Source organism: Alosa alosa, chromosome 17 (assembly GCF_017589495.1).
Source record: "Alosa alosa isolate M-15738 ecotype Scorff River chromosome 17, AALO_Geno_1.1, whole genome shotgun sequence".
Lineage (NCBI taxonomy): Eukaryota > Metazoa > Chordata > Actinopteri > Clupeiformes > Clupeidae > Alosa > Alosa alosa.
In genome coordinates, this window is record NC_063205.1 from 1,994,944 (window position 1) to 2,017,750 (window position 22,807).

At 42.9% G+C, this 22,807-nt stretch overlaps 2 protein-coding genes across 2 annotated transcripts in view; one reads left to right on the top strand and one right to left on the bottom strand.

Moving 5' to 3' along the window:
- The window catches only part of dnajc2 (DnaJ (Hsp40) homolog, subfamily C, member 2), a 24,946-nt gene extending 9,999 nt beyond the window's left edge, over window positions 1-14,947 (bottom strand). The window contains 7 exon segments of the mRNA XM_048268757.1: window positions 1,687-1,808; window positions 2,001-2,092; window positions 3,059-3,122; window positions 10,886-10,984; window positions 12,658-12,733; window positions 13,894-14,084; window positions 14,707-14,947. Of these exon segments, the coding sequence (XP_048124714.1) occupies window positions 1,687-1,808; window positions 2,001-2,092; window positions 3,059-3,122; window positions 10,886-10,984; window positions 12,658-12,733; window positions 13,894-14,084; window positions 14,707-14,761 (699 nt within the window). The 5' untranslated portion in view covers window positions 14,762-14,947.
- A 226-nt stretch (window positions 14,948-15,173) lies between these two features.
- psmc2 (proteasome 26S subunit, ATPase 2) lies at window positions 15,174-22,569 on the top strand. The gene is made up of 12 exons (XM_048267980.1): window positions 15,174-15,337; window positions 15,744-15,781; window positions 16,011-16,092; window positions 16,449-16,548; window positions 16,719-16,850; window positions 18,431-18,503; window positions 18,798-18,893; window positions 19,072-19,236; window positions 19,421-19,508; window positions 21,273-21,475; window positions 21,925-22,021; window positions 22,270-22,569. The coding sequence occupies exons 1-12, from the start codon at window positions 15,268-15,270 to the stop codon at window positions 22,425-22,427; spliced, it is 1,302 nt and encodes a 433-aa protein (XP_048123937.1). The 5' UTR covers window positions 15,174-15,267; the 3' UTR covers window positions 22,428-22,569.
- The last annotated feature ends 238 nt before the right edge of the window (window positions 22,570-22,807 follow it).

Consider the following 22,807-nt stretch of genomic DNA (forward strand, 5'->3'; position numbering starts at 1 on the left):
CGCAACTCAAACATGGTTAACCCTTAGAACCCGATTGACGCAAAGTGCGTCAAAAAACACACCCTTTCTTCTCTGTTACATTGTTCCACGACTGTTCATCGCAAATGAGATGAAACCTTTATTGCATGACAGAGAAGAAGTGGGGCTTTTCAAAGAGACTACGACTTGTCTCCAATGCGATCAAGTATGAAAAAAAAAAAAATCATGAAATTAAATCAAATTGCATCATATTTACAGTCTATCCTTCTCATGCTCACCTTCGCGCACCCATTACTCGCTTGAATTACTTCGCGAACCCATTGATCGCATAGATATGGCAAGCATGTCAGATGAAAGAGGAGACACAGGGCTATTCATTGGTACCCTGGATATCGATCCTTCTGGCTTATAAAAACAGACAAAGTGACTGCAAAATAATAACGCCATGTACACAAACCAATGCTGCACACCCATTCGTTTGAATTACTTCGTGGTCCCTGATCGGAGAGATATGCCACGTATGTCAGATGAAAGAGGAGACACAGAGCCATCATTTGATACCAAGTACATCCTTCTGGGGTTATAAAACAGACTAAGTGACAGCTAAATAATAACTTCATATAGCTGGACTTTTCCCCACGCTTTTGTCTGTTTTGTGGCAAAGCATGTTTATAATCCAACGCTATCGTGTGTTTCTATAATGGCAAAGCATGTTCATAATCCGGTTTTGAGATCCTAGCAAATTCCTGCATGGCATCCAATTCAAGGCTCACATTGCATCCCAATTTGTTCAACAAAGAAACACCTTTTTTGCCTTTTACTTTGTTCATGGCAATGCAGTAAAAGGTTGAGAATCATTATTAGTGCATGCACCATAGGCACACATGCTAACACGCAAACTTGGGTCAAGTCAGGTCAGATCAGTTCGTGGTCACAAATATGGAGCTAGAAAGATCCTTTTTCATCACTAAATAAAAAAATGGCATTTATTTCCTCAGAATCACACACCACATATTTCTGTAAATTGCTCAGCCCCAGAGTATCCCCTCCAACATGGCAATCATATTGCCCGATTCAGGACAGTCTGCCCTACACACACATGAAATGCATGTAGAGCTATGAGCTTGCTGTGGTGAGATACATGTCAAAAATTTAAGAATTTTTATAATTTTTTTTATATTTTAATTCTTTAAAAAATCTAAATAAAATCAATGCTAGTACTAATACATGAAATGATGGCAGATCTGATAGTAATTCTGCTGAAAAAACAATATATAATATGTGTGTGTGGGAACTTACAATGACCATAATAAATCCTTATGAATAAAGGTAGTGAAATGCCCTAAAAACAGCTTAGGGTTCTAAGGGTTAATCAACAAGGCCGAACTACTGACCATTGCCTTGTCCACAGGAATCCAAATCGGTATTCATAAATCTGTAACTTTTCCATTGTGTGTGTGTGTGTGTGTGTGTGTGTGTGTGTGTGTGTGTGTGTGACTGACCTTATCTCTCTCCTCCTGTTCTCTCTTCTTGGCCTCAGCTTTGGCCTTCTTCATTGTGTGTGTGTGTGTGTGTGTGTGCGTGCGTGCGTGCGTGAGACTGACCCTCTCTCTCCTCCTGTTCTCTCCTCCTGTTCTCCACTTTGGACTTCTTCATTGTTGTGTGTGTGTGTGTGTGTGTGTGTGTGTGTGTGTGTGTGTGACTGACCCTATCTCTCTCCTCCTGTTCTCTCTTCTTGGCCTCAGCTTTGGCCTTCTTCTCTGACTCCTTCCTGGCCTTCTCATCGTCCTTAAACTTCTTTATCCGGGGGTCACAGCTGTACGCCGTATCTGCAACACACACACACACGCGCGCACACGCACACACACACATCACAACATGTCAAGGTATCATAGTATCTGCCCAACACAAACACACGTGTGCACTTGTGTAATAATACACACAACACACACACGCACGCACGCGCACACACACTTACCCACACACACCAGCTGTCCTTACTCACTCAAACACACACTTACCCACTAGCGTCCGAATGCGGTTCATCTCCTCCTTCTTCCTCTGAGCTCGAGAAGCTCGATTCTGCTTCTCAATCCACCTCCTCTCATCACGACTACACAAACACACACACACACACACATGTTAAAGTCATGACACATCATACCCTGCAAATAACTGAAGAATAATTCAAACGTTATTATTTCTGCTATTTCATGAGCATTTACTAAAATAAAAACATGTACGGTAGATGTGAATAAATGTTTCAATAATTCAAATGTGTGTGTGGTGTGTGGCGTGTGTGTGCGTGACCTGAAAACTGAAAGTAATCAAAATACACATTTGATGTTAGGAAGGTGGTTAGTTGATTAAAGACTACTAAAGCTAGATTGGATAAGCGCCTGTAATTGTTTAGCATCCAGGTTATTCTACTTGAGAAGTGACTTTACAGCTGTTTTCAGTGACTTAGAAAAAGTGCCAGACAGCAGTGATACATTTACAATGTGAAGAACATCTGGAAGAGACACATGTGGAAGAGCTGAGATTCTGCACCAGCTCTATCAAGTTAAGTTTCCCTTTATTTGTAGCTGGAACTTCCAGATGGTGAATTAGTAATTGAGCAGATATGTTGACTCTGATTTTGTAAATTTTACCTTTGAAAAAAGATGAAAACTCATTGCATATATTAGTTGAGAGAAGTTCAGGCGCTAATTGTGAGGGGGGATTTGTTAACTTCTTGACAGTTGGAAATAGAGCACGAGTGTTATTTGAACTTCTACTGTTAGAAAAGAAAGACTGTCTTGCTTTGCATATTTCAGAGTTATACGTGCGGAGGATTTCATAGTGGATCTGAAGTCTGTATTTACGCCATTTTCTTTCAGTCTTCCTACACTCTCTTTTTTGCCTCCATAGTGGAGCAGTGGCATCCATAATGTTTGACTTGTTTTGCATTAAAGTGACCCAATAAGTCTTCTACCGAGTCTGACAGCTGACTTGACATCTGTGTGCCCTACCCTAAGTGCTTGCAGAGAGAGTATGGTGTGTGTGTGTGTGGTGTGTGTGGGTGTGGTGTGTGCCCTACCATTCGGCCTTCTCTTTCTCCTCTTCATCCAGGTAGGAGAACTCTCTCAACACAAAACACTTCTCTTTAACACACACACACATACATACAGTACACACAATTGTACCTGACAACACAAAACACTTCTCTTTACAAACAAACACACACACACACACACAAACAAACACACACACACACAGTACACACAATTGTACCCGACAACACAAAACACTTCTCTTTACAAACAAACAAACAAACACACACACACACACACACACACACACACACACACACACAATTGTACCCGACAACACAAAACACTTCTCTTTACAAACAAACAAACACACACACACACTTGTACCCGACAACACAAAACACTTCTCTTTACAAACAAACAAACACACACACACACACACACACAGTACACACAATTGTACCCGACAACACAAAACACTTCTCTTTACAAAACATACACACACACACACACAGTACATACAATTGTACCCGACAACAGAAAACACTTCTCTTTAACACACACACACACACACACACTGTGCACACAGTTGTACCTGACAACAGGAAACACTTATATATATATATACTTATAAACAAACAAATATACACACCACACACACACACACACAAACGGTCTTGTGCGTCTCCACGTTTCATGATTGGCCAACATTATCCCAACACCGAGAACGAGCACAGATCTGAGCTGACAAATATATCACATAACTGCTATTGTAGTATCACTTAACTTATACCCAGAGTTAAGGCTTTTTGTAGCTTTGATATGTCTAGATAGTAGGGGTGTGAATCTCTCAAGTAAAAGACGATACGATTCGCATCTAGATACATGGGCACGAGTCGATACAAGAAAAGATACATGTTTATAAAAAACGATTCAGTACGATTCGATGCGATTCGATGCAGTTCCAAGAATGGAAAGCATTCTGAAAGATTTTTTATCATTTGCTCATGGTGCACATTAATTTTATATTATCAATTATTATGGTCATGTCAATTAGTCCAAAAAAATGTGTGAATATGATTATCTAAACTGAGGTTTGTTTCATACTGTATTGAAATGAAAAAAGAATAGTCTACATTTCAGTCAAACACAGCAGCCAAATACAACATAAAAATACATTTTTATAGACTTTATAGATCTTTCACAGATTTTATAGAGTTATATCTGATTGTTTTCATGGAGCTGTAGCCTTGTTGAGGTAAGACAATACCAAAATAAAAGTGCTTAAGAAACTCTTGGCCTTTTCTCATATAGCCTAGCCTACCCTACAAGAATAAAATAGGCCTACAAATCAATTAACTCTCTGGGCTTATTTTGTTCCAACAGTAGACCTAATGCAGAAACCTATAATGCCACAAGTCTGAGTGAATATGAACAAAATCATTGGCTGATAATTTGGGCATCGTTTTAGCAGCAAGGGTCAAATTATTATTTAACATTAAGGAAATCCCTTCATCAAAGGTAAGGCTACTCGACAGACTATCGTTGCTGTTTAGGAATGCTATAAGTGTTTAATTTCGCGCTGGATTTTCAAAAAACAAAAGCCGACCGAGTGCAAGTTGTCACATGCTTAAGTTGCAGTAGATGTATGGGTAATGAGGTCATTTGACAACTTTGGGCAATGAATGTAACCAAAAACGAACAGCATTACCCACAATTCCGCACTAATGATAGTTTCAAAACCGAAGTGGGATGAACGCTGCTTGGAACGTAAATGAGAGTCTGAGCGAGCAGAAAACGTTGTTAACCGATTCATAACAAGTAAATCGATATAACAACCGGTTCATTTCAGTTTTTTCCGATACGGGCTTCACATATCGATGTAGCCGTGATCTTACACGTTAAAAACGGATACCCACACGTGATCGGTTAATCTTTACACCCTACTACATAGCCTAGATATGTCTAACATGCTTCTTAGTATACCCCACTGGTGTTGTGGCGCCCACGCCTATATGTAGTTTGCCCTTGTTGTTGGTGTTGTTTGTGATTGTTTGTGCTGTGGAATCATTTATTGTTGTTGTTGTTTGTGTTCGTTGTGCTGTGGAATCATTTATTGTTGTTGTTGTTGTTTTTTGAGTTCATTGTACTGTGGAATCATTTATTGTTGTTGTTGTTTGTGTTCATTGTGCTGTGGAATAATTTATTGTTGTTGTTGTTTGTGTTCATTGTGCTGTGGAATCATTTATTTAAGCAGCATGAGAGTCCAAGACAAATGTCTCAAGCGGGAAAATTCATCATCATCATCATTATAATTCAAAATCATATGGTATCGTACAAAGAGCAGACACACACACACAGACACACATAGGCGGCTGCATATATGGAAAAAAAAACACCTAACCCTAAAAAAATTCTAACAAAAGGTTTTTCAGCTGTTTTTTGTAGCATTAGGTGTCCTTAAAAACATACTAAAAGTTTACCAAAGTTTGACCACTACAAAAGTGTAATTTTCAAGATGGCGTCCAAGATGGGCAGAAAGCCCTTAAAATATCCTAAACTCCTTCATTATTTGACCTAGCCAAGTAATCTTGGTGTCTAACCCCATGTTTTCTGGGTATATAAATCCATTGGACTTGTCTAAATTGCACTGACATGATTACATACTTATGGAATACATGATTTTGTGAAATTACTGTAAAGATTTATCTTTGTTTGGGGTGAACCAGAGATGTAAACGAATTTAGTCATGTAACTCCTACTCTGTGTGTCTTTGGACACATGCCCTTTTTTTGCTAAAACAGACTTTAGCAAAAAGACATTCAATGTAAAAGTTATTGCACCCAAAAGTAACTTAAATTGGAGTTGTATAACTTTGATCATAAACAACTCTGAATTAGCCTGAACAGAGGCCTATGTGTAAACCCTCTAAAATGGCCATTCATTCAATTTGAATAAGGTAATGCATCCTCTATAGATGTTTTTGAGTATAAAGGTGTACAATGATTACAATGTACACATATAAAGATATAAAAGGCAAAGTAGCAGTAATGTCAGCTTATTCCACCCTACACTATCCCATCCAACCCACCACACACTTAATAAACAACAACAAAATATATAAAATAATATATAAATATATATAAAAGAAAGAATCAAACCAATCAACAAAATAACTAACCAATATAACACAGGCAATAATAAAATGTTAAAAATAATAAAGATTAGATAAAGACTAATGCTTGTGAGGGAGTTCCGCCAGCTCAAATGTTCTCAGGGCTAATAGCAATAGATGCTATGTAATCTAGAAAGGGTGTCCACTTGTCAGAGGTATTGGAAATGGATATTCCTTTACAACCTAGACTGTTATTGCTTAATGATGACTCACAAATTAAGTTTACAGAAAAACAGCATAAAGTCTGCCTTGCAGGCTTTAGCAAATAAACTAATTGTGCAGAGGTGGATACCGCCACATACACTTCCTGTTAAAAAATGGCTGATATACTTTCAGGATGTTATTATGATGGAACTTTCTACTGCAAGAATTCTTAAAGCTAAAATTTCAACACTACAGATGTGGGAAAGAAGTGCAAGGACAGTTAAGGGCACTCCCAAAGGTTTGGAATATCTCGGGCAAGACCAAAGCATACGCACCAGATTGGCTGGTGACCCCTTGCACCTATTACAAGCACCACTTCTATCAGGGTATATCCTGGCTAACTGCCTAGCACACATGGAGGAAGAGTGAACCAGGTCAAGCATATGCTTCCACTGGGTCTCTGAAATTGAAATGGCCAGGTCCTGTTCCCACATGTTTTTCAAGGCTTTGGTAGGGTCTGTGTGTAAAGTATCCAAGAAGCTATGAATAGTAGAGATGAGGCATCTTTGACTCGAGTTGAGGGATAGGAGAGAGTACATTTTTGACTCAGGGGGATGTTCAGGGAAGTTGGGAAATAGCTTCTGCACAAAGTGTCTAATTTGAAAATACATGAAGAGATGGGCATTAGGTAGATTATATTTAGCTGACAGTTTAGAAAAGGAGTAAAAAAAACACCTTTATTGTAGAAGTAATTTACAGTGACAAGACCGTTAGTAGACCAGAGACGAAACGAAGGGTCGGAACGGGATGGAGGAAATAAGTGGTTGTTGGCAACGGTGAAGAATCTATTCAAGCGGAATTGATGGTATTCCAGACTATTGGATTTGTGACATTGTAACTGAGAGGAAATCACTAAGTGAAGTGAGTAATTTGAGAAGGAAAGTTCTGTGTGGACCCAGGGAGTAATCTGAGAAGGAAAGTTCTGTGTGGACCCAGGGAGCAATCTGAGAAGGAAAGTTCTGTGTGGACCCAGGGAGGCTGACTGTCCGGTTTGCTCCTCCAGAAGAAGGAGTTAATGGCAATCCAGTGTATGAAAAAAAATATTTGTTGATTATCACTGGGATGTGTTGGAAGAGGTAAAGGAATTTGGGTAGTATTGCCATTTTTATCAAGTTGATAAAACTTGATCCTCACTACGGAGCCAGATCGCTAAGGGTTTAATCGCAAGTGCAAACTAGAAAATGTAATTTCGAGGAATTACCAGTGCATGAAAAAGCAAAACATACATTAACATAAAATGCAAAACAAACTTTTATTTGGAAACAGTTGAGGGCAGAGGAAACAGTTAGCAGGAGTCATAGTTGATGACAACTGAGAGTTGAAATGGCTGAACAGTTAAATAGTTTAAATTGTTAAATTATTTAATAGGGAATTATTGTAGTGAGGACTTTTATTTTGAAACAGTTGTGGGCAGAGGAAACAGTTGGCGGGAGTTATAGTTGATGACAACTAACAGTTGCAATGGCTGAATAGTTAAATCAGGGGTCTCATACTCCCGGCCCGCGGGCCAATTCCCGCGACCTAATGTCAAAATAATAATGTAATTCGGCTCTTGAGGGTATTGTTTTTTTAATTGCGACAAACAACAACACGATAGCTCCAAGTACGGTGACAAATCTCATTTGTACTCTCCTCCACTAGTTGCTAGACATCCAGAGCTTTGATTCAAGCCCAAATTCGCTGCACAAAGTTTTCAGGAAATACTAATATGCGCGAGAAACACAAAGAGGTTCATTTGTTTGTAATGACGCGGAAGCGATGCAGGCCATAATTTTGCACAAATTGAAGTAGAAATAGGTCGACACCAAATGTTGAAAAAACGTTCACGTGTGATGAAGTCTTGGGTAGGCTATGCTATTCACCTAATCTGATTCTGAAGGAGAATATCTGCCTTTTGGAGATTATGATCAACTATTGACAGTGATTGTCACGGTGCGTCTGTGAATGGAGGTGCGTCTTTGCGTGTATACAATGGTGTCCACTAAGCATGCCATGCTTATTGATGATCGTGTCTGTAATGGACGTGGTACAGACAGCAGGGGTAGTAAAAACAGGGCTCTGAAGAACTACAGTCACCTAGATAGGAACTGATTTGACCAGTTTACTTTATTGTAGGCCTATAATAACGGTTTGTGGTTATAGGCTAGTAACTGTTGGTTTACATCTTAGGCCTACTGTTCTCTACTTGCCTCTTTGCGCTACAACCTGTCTAGCAAGAAAATTGTTACCGCCAAATTATTTGTAACCCCAGAACTACTGCCTCCAACTGAGTCCTCAACCAAATGCCACTGCCAAAGGTTTTACTTCCAGATCATGGTGTGGATTGGAAAGGAAGGTGACATGAACACAGTAGATTGGGGATGGAAACTAGTGGACAATTGGGTCCTGCCAGTTATGACTAGTAAGACTGCTGCCCCAGAAAGCAGATGATCCACTGCATTTGCACGTCTGCCTGCAGAACACAACGGTGCAGTTGCAGGGCATATGGACTATGCATGCCTGCTTGTGGAGCATGTCAAGTTGGGAATTGCGAGAATCACTATAAATCAACCTCTATGGGAGGAAGAGTGTGACGACCAATGGTGAATCTAGTGAAGGTCACAGTGCAAAAAAAAGTATAAAAGATAAACCAGAATAAGAGGAAACAACTAAAGAAAACAGAAAAAGATATGTATAAATAAGAAAAGTATTAAAAAATGTAAAAAAAAAAAAGAAAAAACCCAAAATGCATTATAAAAAATATATAAAAAATAAAAACTAAAAAATGAAAGGGGTTAGCGGTACTGAGCCTTCACGGTTCCAGACCTGTTTTGACTAATTTTACAGTACCACACAATTCTAATGAATTTATTCTTTATTGGAATCAAAAGAATGGTTATGAACCACAGAAACCACCAACACTTGGTAAAACGATTTGAGAAAGGAGAAATATGCAGTGACTTAAGGGAAATGTACTTATTTTTTGCATAAATATATTTGTAACCAATTGCTTTAATATATAATGGTACTTGTAATCACTTATCTCATGCAAATATGCTAATTAGAATGTTACATGGCCAACACATGTATCAGGTACCATCCATGCACCAGTATTCCTGGTCTAGGAGGAATACAAAGGAGTAATGGTCATTTTAAGGACCTGATGGCGGCCATTTTGAAAATGGGGCCTTTCTTGGAGTCAAAATTTGGTAAACTTTTAGTATGTTTTTAAGTACATCTGATACTACTATAAACCACTGAGAAACCTTTTGTTAGAATTTTTTTGGGGTCAAACCATATTTGCGGCTGACTAACACACACAAGACCGCTTTTGGGCGATCAGCATTCTCATTCCAAGCTACTGGAAAAAGGAACTAAATATTAAGAATTGTTTAAATTAAACTTCTTTGAAGAGTTGGCTGAAAGAAAATCAACAATGCGATCATTGAACACCAAATTTTTTATGTGATTTGTATGATGTTATATCTGTAATTTTGTTGTGTCTTGTTGCTGATACGGTCTGTAATGTTTCGTATGTATTTTATTGTCTTTTTAACACCTGCCCAGGGACCACAGATGCAAATTAGCTAACTATCTAACTCTAGTGTAGAACTAGTTCTGTACATGGTCCCTGTCAACTAAACTAATAAACTAAACTAACACACTAACACACTAACACACACACACACACACACACACACTTAGTGTTTTAAAAAGAGATTTTGACGCGATAATGTATCAAAGGTGAGTTGTGTTTACCTTTAATAATAAGGGGAGTTGTGTTTACCTTTAGTAATAAGGGGAGTTGTGTTTACCTTTAATAATAAGGGGAGTTGTGTTTACCTTTAATAATAAGAGTTGTGTTTGCTTTAGTAATAAGGTGAGTTGTGTTTACCTTATAAGGCGAGTTGTGTTTACCTTTAGTAATAAGGGGAGTTGTGTTTACCTTTAGTAATAAGGTGAGTTGTGTTTACCTTTAGTAATAAGGGGAGTTGTGTTTACCTTTAGTAATAAGGTGAGTTGTGTTTACCTTTAATAATAAGGAGTTGTGTTTACCTTTAATAATAAGGAGTTGTGTTTACCTTTAGTAATAAGGTGAGTTGTGTTTACCTTTAGTAATAAGGTGAGCTGTGTTTACCTTTAGCTTTAATAATAAGGGGAGTTGTGTTTACCTTTAGTAATAAGGGGAGCTGTGTTTACCTTTAATAATAAGGGAGTTGTGTTTACCTTTAATAATAAGGAGTTGTGTTTACTTTAGTAATAAGGTGAGTTGTGCTTTACCTTATATAGGGGAAGCTCGTGTTTACCTTTAGTAATAAGGGGAGTTATTGTTTTACCTTTAGTAATAAGGTGAGTTGTGTTTACCTTTTTAGTTTACCTTTAATAATAAGGGAGTTGTGTTTACCTTTAGTAATAAGGTGAGTTGTGTTTACCTTAGTAATAAGGTGAGTTGTGTTTACCTTTAGTAATAAGGGGAGTTGTGTTTACCTTTAGTAATAAGGTGAGCTGTGTTTACCTTTAGTGATACAGGTAAAGTAGTCGTTGTCTCCTTCTACAATCTGTTCTCCGGCAGCTTTCCGCTTGTCAGGGTGATGCTTCAAGACCATCGCTTTATCTGAGGACACACACACATACATACACACACACGCTTGTCAGGGTGATGCTTCAACACCATCACTTTTTCTGAGGAGTGATTACAAGAGTTGCCTTTAGGGAGCATATACCAATCCAGTGTAGCTCATATATCGCGTAGCTCATATATCAGTGTACTCAGTGTAGCTGATATATCAGTGTACTCAGTGTAGCTCATATATCAGTGCACTCAGTGTAGCTCATATATCAGTGTACTCAGTGTAGCTCATATATCAGTGTAGCTCATATATCAGTGTACTCAGTGTAGCTCATATATCAGTGTACTCAGTGTAGCTCATATATCAGTGTAGCTCATATATCAGTGTACTCAGTGTAGCTCATATATCAGTGTACTCAGTGTAGCTCATATATCAGTGTAGCTCATATATCAGTGTAGCTCATATATCAGTGTACTCAGTGTAGCTCATATATCAGTGTACTCAGTGTAGCTCATATATCATCAGTGTAGCTCATATATCAGTGTAGCTCATATATCAGTGTAGCTCATATATCAGTGTAGCTCATATATCAGTGTAGTCAGTGTAGCTCATATATCAGTGTACTCAGTGTAGCTCATATATCAGTGTAGCCCATATATCAGTGTAGCTCATATATCAGTGTAGCCCATGTTACCGTTGCCACTTTGTTCATAGTATGTAGTGCAGAACACCACACATAACTCACACACATTAGTGTTAGCAGAGTGAAACCAGCAGCCGTCCATGTAGCGGTTAGCCAGCTAGTGCAGTGTGTGCAGTACATGTAGTGGTTAGCCAGCTAGTGCAATGTGTGCAGTACATGTAGCGGTTAGCTAGCTGGTTCAGTGTGCGCAGTACATGTAGCGGTTAGCCAGCTAGTGCACTGTGTGCCATACATGTAGCGGTTAGCCAGCTAGTGCAATGTGTGCAGTACATGCAGCGGTTAGCCAGCTAGTTCAGTGTGTGCAGTACATGTAGCGGTTAGCCAGCTAGTGCAGTGTGTGCAGTACATGTAGCGGTTAGCCAGCTAGTGCAGTGTGTGCAGTACATGTAGTGGTAAGCTAGCTGGTGCAGTGTGTATGTTGTGTAGCCAGGTGTGTGTGTGTGTATGCGTGTGTGTGCAGGTGTGTGTGTATGCATGCAGGTGTGTGTGCAGGTGTGTGTGTATGCATGCAGGTGTGTGTGTATGCGTGTGCGTGCAGGTGTGTGTGTATGCGTGTGTATGTTGTGTAAACCAAGCAGCAGCACATTTACATTTATTCATATCAACACCAGTAGTGCACACAGGGATGGAGGGACACTTACACACACACACACACACACACACACACACACACACACACACGACAGGCACAGACACACAGACACTTGCACACACGACGGACACACGCACAGACACACACACACACACGACAGACACACACTTACTCACACTCACACAGACACAGACACACGGGACAGAGGGGGATTTACGCTCACACATACGGGACAGAGGGGGACTTACTCACACACACACACTCACACACACTCACAGGACAGAGGGAGGGAAGGACAGAAGGAGGGGATGGGGGGTGGATTTATGAGCACACACACACACACACACGCACAGGACAGAAGGAGGGAATGTTTGTGTGTGTGTGTGTGTGTGTGTGTGTGGATGGAATGGGGGTGGACTTACGAGCAGCTTTGATTTGCTTCTGTGTGGCTTTGTACCTCAAGTGGGCCAATCCTAAAACAGCGTAGTGATCCTGATTCTGTACACACACACACAGATGCATTAGGGTCACATATTCAGTAGACACACACACACACCCCTAGATCACATCAGAATCCAATCAAATCTGACCAGGAAACACAAACATCACAAACATGTATATATATATATATATATATATATATATATATAAGAATGAGTCCCCTCACGTGCAGTGCAGTGCCATCACGGGCACATTTACCATGTGAAGCCTATTTTACGCTTCTGCGTCAAATCAACGGTGTTCCCCCGCAGACCCCTCTGCGACGTCGCAAACCCCTCTCCGACCCCTCCGCCGTACACCTCCAAAAAATTTTAACTTTGCGTCGAGGCGACACAGACCACAAGGACTGTGATTGGTCAACTCGTCCTGTGTGTTGATAGTCGGTGTTTCAAGCAGCCTACTGTGAGGAGTTACCAACATGCTAGTTCACTGACCTGAGCTTTGTAAATAAACTCAGACATATTTTGGTTACAATGACGGGGTTATCCGTTTGTAAAGTGTCTACATGTCAGTAACGTTTTGGAATTAGCACTTTGCCAGCAAGCAGTACTTTGTGGGCAGTCATGCTAAAGTTCGCTTGCTACCATAACTTAAACTGGTTGGCAGACACCTGGCAAATACCCTCAGACTTATTTTCTGGTTACAGTAACTAGGCCAATGGATTGTACTGTGTCTATTTGTCGATACTTTGTACAAAATCTAAGCAAGAAAAGGCCAAACAAATAAGATTAATATTTTGGCACGACAGTGTATGGGGTTCGCAATTCTGAGTAGGCTACCGTTTTGGTCATACAGTCTTGGTGGTGAGCGACGCAGACACAGGCAACACCGAGCATTGTGGCGGTGAAATGCACAGCGATGCAAAGCAACCCGGGGAGCAGTGAGGGGTTAGGTGCCTATGTCTACTGGTCGGGGTTCGAACCAGCAACCCTCCGGTTACAAGTCCGAAGCCCTAACCAGTAGGCCACGGCTGCCCCGAGGTACCTTCCAGTCTTTGGGGTACTCCTCCAATCATCACCAACCACCCTCCCCAAACCCCCCCCCCAGGTACCTTCCAGTCTTTGGGGTCCCAAACCCCCCCCCCCCCCAGGTACCTTCCAGTCTTTGGGGTCGTCCTCCAATCACCAACCCCCCTCCCCAAACCCCCCCCCAGGTACCTTCCAGTCTTTGGGGTCGAGGGTCTTGAGCAGAGGGTACTCCTCCAGCTGCAGCTCCTCATCCTCCGACTCCTCGGACAGCTCCTCCTCCTCCTCCAGCTCCTGGAACGACGTGGACACATCACGGTTCCTCCTCTTCAGGAAGGCCTCGAACCAGCGGCCCACTGGCTCCACCTGGATCTGAACAGACGCTGTGTGTGTGTGTGTATGGGGATATGAGAGTGTATGTTTGTTTGTGTGTGTAGATGGGCATAACAATTTGAAATTAAAATCTTGTCATATCTTTTCCATGAGCATGAGTCAATTAAATCAGGGGTCCTAGAGAAGGCTCTGTTCCATGACAGACAAACAATTTGCTCTCAGAAACAAAAAGAAGAAGATATATATAGGTTAAATTAATAAATACCACTACCCAACTATCTGATGAGCTACCAATAACTTTAGTCAATTGTAAATAAAGATCATTGTAATGTCAATTTATCTTCATCTAACTGGTTACATAAACTCACAACTCTCAAAGTTACACAAAGTTACAACTTATAGAAATTGTCAGACAACTCAAGTAAAGAGGTAACTAACTGTTAGGTCCGTTACTGTCGTTGGTAATGACTGCAAGGCTAACTTTGAATTCCTTATGGTTTGACACTAATTCGCCGAACCAGTCCTGTATATGGCAACGAATTTGGCTATCTAATCTCTCTCGTAAGCTCACATGCTGATTATATCACGTTATTGTGCCAGAAAGATCGTTTTAACTTAGTTAGCCGGCTAAGTGTCAGGTTCAGCACTATTTCTGTTATCCGGAGCACTCACCAACGATGGCATTGCAAACGACTGTTACTTGGCCGTCCAATGCTTCTTTCAGCATCTTCGGAATTTCAATAGCCTCCACAAACTATCATAACAGGTTATATTCTGCATATATGACTATTCCTTTATCAAACGTGGTAGGTGTAAGATAATGTCGCCCGGTTATGGTACATACCACATGGGCCTATTCTAGCTATGCAAGTGCATTAAACCAGGCCTCTCATCCAAATCCATCCGTGCTGCTCACAGTTAACATGTTGTTTTCGTTCCACAAAATTAACGATTCAGTTTGGTCTTCTTTGGATCACCTCCATAATCCAGATACCATACAAAAGGAAGCAATAGAATTGTAAAGTTTAATATAACACATATGGACATATAACTGTATATTTTCAATTTAATAGTGTTCATCATTTATATGGTTCCGTCTGTTATATCCGGGACGGCCGGAAGCTAGCAGTCTACTGTGTTAGCTAATAAGTAGAAAACCTGCTGTGTAATACTAGCAGACTTTTAGTGTAACGTTAACGTTGACAACGACTGTGAACTGAAGGGGGATCAACAATGCCTGACTATTTGGGAGATGACCAGCGTAAACTGAGAGAGGAGGAAAAGGAGGACAAACCTATCAGAGGTATTACGCGATACAGAAAAATCTCCATAACAGTTACTTGTTTTCCAATGGTTATCAAAAACTGGCATTTTTACCTGACCAACGTCAGCTAGCCTGCGTTAGCTTGGATAAACAATGTGTCCCTATTTTTGTTGTTGGCCTTTTCAATATAATCAGCATCAACATCTAATGAGACTAATATGTGCGTTGTGTAACGTGTCTGTTTAGTGGTTGTTTGCGTAATATCGTTGGCATTTTAGCCTATATGAAGCGAAATGAATTACGGAGTCACTGCCTAGCCAAGTCAACTTTTTGCTAGCTATCAAGCGAAGTGGGTTCTGTTAGCTAACATAGCTAGCTAGCTAGCTACCTAGTTAATGGTGTGTTGTCAATGAATGTCATTGTTGTCTGTATTATCTTGTTTCAGCTTTGGATGAAGGAGACATTGCGCTGTTGAAAACATATGTAAGTAACATCACCATCATTGTTTGAACTTACTAGCCTTCATAAAATAGCCGTTAGCTTGATTAGGCAACTTCGCCAGGTCATCCTGTCCTATGCCGTGAATTGTAAACAACAGAAAAATATATCGGTTTTCATGGATTGTTGTGTGAACTGCAATTTGTGCACTGTAGTGCAGTCATGATTTTGATGAAGTTGACCGGGATACGTGCTGTTGTTCTCTTGCCATCAGGGCCAAAGCACGTACTCCAGACAGATCAAGCAGGTGGAGGATGACATCCAAAATCTCCTGAAGAAGATCAATGAGCTCACAGGTGAGGGGTCATTGGTGTTTTTAATTAAGGGGCAGTGTGTGTGTGTGTGTTTGTGTTTGGGAGTGCCAGAGCTGAGTACTAGCACAACACTGAGCTATACTGTAAGTGATTTGTGTTGATGGGTGCACTGCTCTGTAGGTGTTTAACCCTTAAAGGAGTGGAATGTTGGGAAATTAACATTCTAAAGAATATCTGGGTTCATTGAATTCAACATAGAATTTTAGAACCTTCAATTGTTGCGGAACTTAGAATGTTCAAAAACCTACACCTTTAAGGGTTAAGATGAAGTGACCTCTCTCTCTCTCTCTCTCTGTGTGTGTGTGTGTGTGTGTGTGTGTGTGTGTGTGTGTGTCCAGGCATTAAGGAATCTGACACAGGGTTGGCTCCTCCTGCGCTCTGGGATCTGGCTGCAGATAAACAAACCTTGCAGAGCGAGCAGCCACTACAGGTCGCAAGGTAACACACACACACACACACACACACACACACACACATCTCAGTCAAACAGAAAATCCATAATAGACACAGCCTCTGTGTGTTTGTGTGTTTTCATTGTGATCATGTGGGGTTGGTGTATAAGACACTGTAAGATTGTTATTGTTTCCATGGTGATCATGTTCTGACAGATGCACCAAGATCATCAATGCCGACTCCGAGGACCCCAAGTACATCATCAATGTGAAGCAGTTCGCCAAGTTTGTGGTGGACCTGAGCGACCAGGTAGCTCCCACCGACATCGAGGAGGGAATGAGAGTGGGGTGAGGACACACACACACACACACACACACACACACCGAGGAGGGAATGAGAGTGGGGTGAGGACACACACACACACACACACACCGAGGAGGGAATGAGAGTGGGGTGAGGACACACACACACACACACACACACACCGAGGAGGGAATGAGAGTGGGGTGAGGACACACACACACACACACACACACCGAGGAGGGGAGGGAATGAGGAGAGGGGGGTGAGAGTGGGGGACACACACACACACACACACCGAGGAGGAGGGAATGAGAGTGAGGACACACACACACACGAGGAGGGAATGAGAGTGGGGTGAGGACACACACACACGAGGGAGGGAATGAGAGTGGGGTGAGGACACACACACCGAGGAGGGAATGAGGGAGTGGGGTGAGGGAGGGGAATGAGAGTGGGGTGAGGACACACACACACACACACACCGAGGAGGGAATGAGAGTGGGGTGAGGACACACACACACACACACACACACCGAGGAGGGAATGAGAGTGGGGTGAGGACACACACACACACACGAGGAGGGAATGAGAGTGGGGTGAGGACACACACACACACACACCGAGGAGGGAATGAGAGTGGGGTGAGGACACACACACACACACACACACACCGAGGAGGGAATGAGAGTGGGGTGAGGACACACACACACATGGAGGAGGGAATGAGAGTGGGGTGAGGACACACACACACACTAAGCGCTTTCAGACATATGTGTAAGACTGGAGGTTCTGCGGATGTTAAACGGTGGGGCCGTATATCTGAACGACATAACCGGTCATATGGAAGTCCGGATTTAGCTGGTTGTTTTACTACTCCCCCAACTCATGACCTCACTGCTGAGCTCGCTGATATTTGTTGAGCATAAATATGCCTAGAGAAAATGAAAATGAAGAAAACCCAACTTTGTTCCAAGCTCCTTACGTAAAAGCAATAGACACATGGGGAGAGGATGCTTTTGGAAAAATAAACCATGAAAAACGAACCACTTCACTGTTATGTTAGTATTTTGTTTGTTGTTTAAAAGCGTTGTATATGATGGCCTTGAAGTCTTGAGTTAGCCTACTGAATTGGCTGTTACCATAAAGTTCGTGCATGCTCTCTCTCAACGCAGATTTGGGATTCCATAGCCAAATGAATTCTGCTACATAGCGTTGAAAACAGATAAATGTGTTTATTGAAGCACACATGTAGGTCAATTTCAAGACTTACGTGACTACTTCAAGTATTAGCCTACGCACAATAGAGTTTTCTTCTTTAGCCTACATAATGCAAACACTTTGTAAACAAACAGCAGCTGTGACAGCGCGCGATATATTCTGTGTCATGTCTCGCCTCTTGTGAACTCTACAAGCCCCCACCCCTCACCGACAACCACCACGGAGATTCTGTAATGTGCGCGTGTATGTCGTTCACACATAGGTCCGTATAAGGTCAGTATAAGGTCCGCAGGTTAGCATCATATCTGAATCATCCGAAGGGTAGGACCTCTGTTTGACAAACCTATCTGAAAGCGCTTACTGGCTCTATACTCTGTGTGTGTTTAACTGTGTGTGTCTCCAACAGGGTTGACAGGAACAAGTACCAGATTCACATTCCTCTTCCACCTAAAATCGACCCCACGGTCACCATGATGCAGGTAAGAGGACCTTCCTACAGCGTGTGTGTGTGTCAGTGTGTGTCACCATGATGCAGGTAAGAGGACCTTCCTAAAGCATATGTGTGTGTGCGTGTTACTGGTTAATGTGTGTGTGTGTGTGTGTCACCATGATGCAGGTAAGAGGACCTTCCTGAAGCATATTCATATATGATGCCCTACTGATCCACAGAAGAAGCCTTCAGGCTGAAAGGCTGTTATGAAGAGAAGGAGCAGCTGTGTGCAAACTGGGTGTTAATCTGTGTGTGTGTGTGTGTGTGTGTGTGTGTGTGTCAGGTGGAGGAGAAGCCAGATGTGACTTACAGTGATGTTGGTGGCTGTAAGGAGCAAATTGAGAAACTGAGGGAGGTGGTGGAGACTCCTCTGCTGCACGTGAGTACAGTATCTCTTACACACTCACACACACACACACACACACTCACTCTCCTCTCCACTGCTGGAGCACTTTGTGAACCTGGGCATCGAGCCTCCTAAGAGCTAAACATATACACACACACCCCCCCACACACACACACACATACACACCTCACACAATGTCCTCTCTCTACAGCCGGAGCGCTTTGTGAACCTGGGCATCGAGCCTCCTAAGGGCGTGCTGCTGTTCGGACCGCCGGGCACAGGGAAGACGCTGTGTGCTCGCGCTGTGGCCAACCGCACGGACGCCTGCTTTATCCGCGTCATCGGCTCCGAGCTCGTCCAGAAGTACGTCGGAGAGGTGAGGCTCCGCCCCTCCCAGCTGTCCATCACTCACGTCCAGACGACTCAACGCTGAAGGAAGCTCTAGGGCGTTCAGCTTTAATGTCTGTGCTCTGTGTTTGACCCCCCCTCTCTCTTCCTCTCTCTTTCTTTCTTTCTTTCTTTCTCTCTCTCTCTCTCTCTCCCCCATCCCTCCCTCCCAGGGTGCCAGGATGGTAAGAGAGCTGTTTGAGATGGCCCGGACTAAGAAAGCCTGTCTAATCTTCTTTGATGAAATCGATGCCATTGGAGGTGTGTTCACATGTATTTATGTGTGCGTGATCAAGCGAGTGTGTGTGTGTGTGTGTGTGTGTGAGGTTCTATTGAGAGTGTGTGTGTGTTGAGAGTGTGTGTGGGGTTCTGTTGAGCGAGTGTGTGTATCGAGAGTGTGTGGTTCTGTGTGTGGTTCTGTTGAGTGTGTGGTCTATTGGAGTGTGTGTGGTTCTGTGTGTGTGTGTGTGTGTGTGTGTGGTTCTGTTTGTGTGTGTGTGTGTGTGTGTGTGGTTCTGTTGTGTGTGTGTGTGGTTCTGTTGAGCGTGTGTGTGTGTGTGTATTGTGTGTGTGTGGTTCTGTTGAGTGTGTGTGTGTGTGTGTTGTGTATTGAAAGTGTGTGGTTCTGTTTGTGTGTGTGTGTGTGGTTCTGTTGAGCGTGTGTGTGTGGTTCTGTGAGCCGTGTGTGTGTGTGTGTGGTTCTGTTGGTGTGTGTGTGTGGTTCTGTTGAGCGTGTGTGTGTGTGGTTCTGTTGTGTGTGTGTGTGTGTGGTTCTGTTGTGTGTGTGTGTGTGTGTGGTTCTGTTGAGTGTGTGTGTGTGTGAAAGTGTGGTTCTGTTGAGTGTGTGTGGTTGTGTGTGTGTGTGTGGTTCTGTTGAGCGTGTGTGTGTGTGTGTGGTGTGTGGTTCTGTTGAGTGTGTGTGTGGTTCTGTTGAGAGTGTGTGGTTCTGTTGAGTGTGTGTGGTTCTGTTGTGTGTGTGTGGTTCTGTTGTGTGTGTGTGTATTGAAAGTGTGTGGTTCTGTTGGTGTGTGTGTGTGGTTCTGTTGAGCGTGTGTGTGTGTGGTTCTGTTGAGCGTGTGTGTGTGTGTGGTTCTGTTGTGTGTTGTGTGTTCTGTTGTGTGTGTGTGTGTGTGTGTTCTGTTGAGTGTGTGTGTGTGTGTGTGTGGTTCTGTTGGTGTGTGTGTGTGTGTGTGTGGTTCTGTTGAGCGTGTGTGTGTGTGGTTCTGTTGAGCCGTGTGTGTGTGTGTGTGGTTCTGTTGAGTGTGTGTGTGTGTGTGTGTGGTTCTGTTGAGTGTGTGTGTGTGTGGTTCTGTTGTGTGTGTATTGTGTGTGTGGTTCTGTTGAGCCGTGTGTGTGTGTGGTTCTGTTGAGTTGTGTGTGTGTGTGGTTCTGTTTGTGTGTGTTGTGTGTGTGTGTGTGGTTCTGTGTGTGTGTGTGTGTATTGTGTGTGTGGTTCTGTTGAGTGTGTGTGTGTGGTTCTGTTGAAGTGTGTGTGGTTCTGTTGAGTGTGTGTGTGTGTGTGTGTGTGTGTGTGTGTGTGTGTGTGTGTGTGTGTGGTTCTGTTGAGTGTGTGTGTATTTGTGTTGGTTCTGTTGTGTGTGTGTGTGTGTGTGGTTGTGTGTGGTTCTGTTGGTTGTGTGTGTGTGTGTGGTTCTGTTGAGTGTGTGTGTGTGTGTGGTTCTGTTGAGTGTGTGTGTGTGTGTGTGTGGTTCTGTTGGAGTGTGTGTGTGTGTGTGTGTGGTTCTGTTGAGCGTGTGTGTGTAGTTCTGTTGTGTTTGTGGTTCTGTTGAGTGTGTGTGTGTGTAGTTCTGTTGTGTGTGTGTGTGTGTGTGTGTGGTTCTGTTGAGCGTGTGTGTGTGTGTTGAAAGTGTGTGGTTCTGTTGTGTGTGTGTGTGTGGTTCTGTTGTGTTTGTGTGTCTAGTTCTGTTTGTGTGTGTGTGTGTGTGTGTGTAGTTCTGTGTGTGTGTGTGTGTGTGTGTGTGTGTGTGTGGTTCCGTTGTGCTGATGGTGGTTCTGCTCCCCCAGGGGCCCGTTTTGACGACGGTGCCGGAGGCGACAACGAGGTGCAGCGGACTATGCTGGAGCTGATCAACCAGCTGGACGGGTTCGACCCGCGCGGGAACATCAAGGTTCTGATGGCCACCAACCGGCCTGACACCCTAGACCCTGCCCTCATGAGGCCCGGCCGACTCGACCGCAAGATCGAGTTCAGTCTGCCCGACCTGGAGGTGAGCCTCTGGAGGGTTCTAGACGGCACTGTGGATTGGAAAGGGGTTTAGAACCTCCTGATGTTCAGGAATAGTTCCTTCATAGAACGGTTGGGGAGAAATCACATTTAATCCAAACTCACTAAGTCACATTTCATAATTAGCCCCAACCTGTGGCGTAAAATAAGCAATTCGTAGACTGTGAAGTCATGAAAATGTACTTGAAGTTTCATGTAAAGTCATGGAAAGGTTCACATTTTGTTAATGCAAATAGGTGGAACCCTGAAACAAACACACACACACACCTGTACAGAGGAGCCGGAGGCCATTTGAACTGTTGAGAGAAAACCTATTGGCCAAGAATGTTGGCCTGTTTTCCGAATTTGAACACACCTCTGCGCTGGACTGTCACTGTAGATTGACCTTTGACCTTGGTTGATTAGATTTAATGTAGCGTTTTTGTGCTCCAGGGCCGGACGCACATCTTCAAGATCCACGCGCGCTCAATGAGTGTGGAGAGGGACATCCGCTTCGAGCTGCTCGCACGCCTCTGCCCCAACAGCACCGGTGAGTGTGACACACACACACACACACACACACACACACACACACGCCTCTACCCCAACAGCACCGGTGAGTGTGACACACACACACACACACACACACACACACACGCCTCTGCCCCAACAGCACTGGTGAGTGTGTCTCACACACACACTCTGCCCCAACAGCACATGGTTCTCACACACACACACCTATCCACATCATCTAACCATCCACATCATCTAACCATTTGTTGGTGTGTGTGTGTGTAGGTGCGGAGATTCGCAGTGTGTGCACAGAGGCGGGCATGTTTGCCATCCGAGCACGTCGGAAGATCGCCACGGAGAAGGACTTCCTGGAGGCGGTAAACAAGGTCATCAAGTCCTACGCCAAGTTCAGCGCTACGCCCCGCTACATGACCTACAACTAACCGCACACACACACCATCTCGCCCAGCACGTCTGCATGTGTGTGTGTGTGTGTGTGTGTGTGTCCCTCCTTTTAAGGTGTATTTCACGACTGTAACGTTTCTTAAAAGATTGCATAAAACAATAAACATATTACTTCCCAAACTTTTGTCTGTGCATTTCAATGTGTTGAGTGTGTGTTAGTGTGTGTCAAGGTTGTGCACAATTCGAATTGCAATTCTGCTTCCTGTTTGCTACCTCAATTAATTGAAATGCAAATCTGGAAAAAAAAATTCTGGAATTTTGCAACAAGCCTGGTGTGTGTTTGTGTGTGTTGAGTATGTGTTAGTGTGTGTTCGTGTGCTTATGGGCTGCACAGCTAATCGGTGTCCGTTGTTGGCCA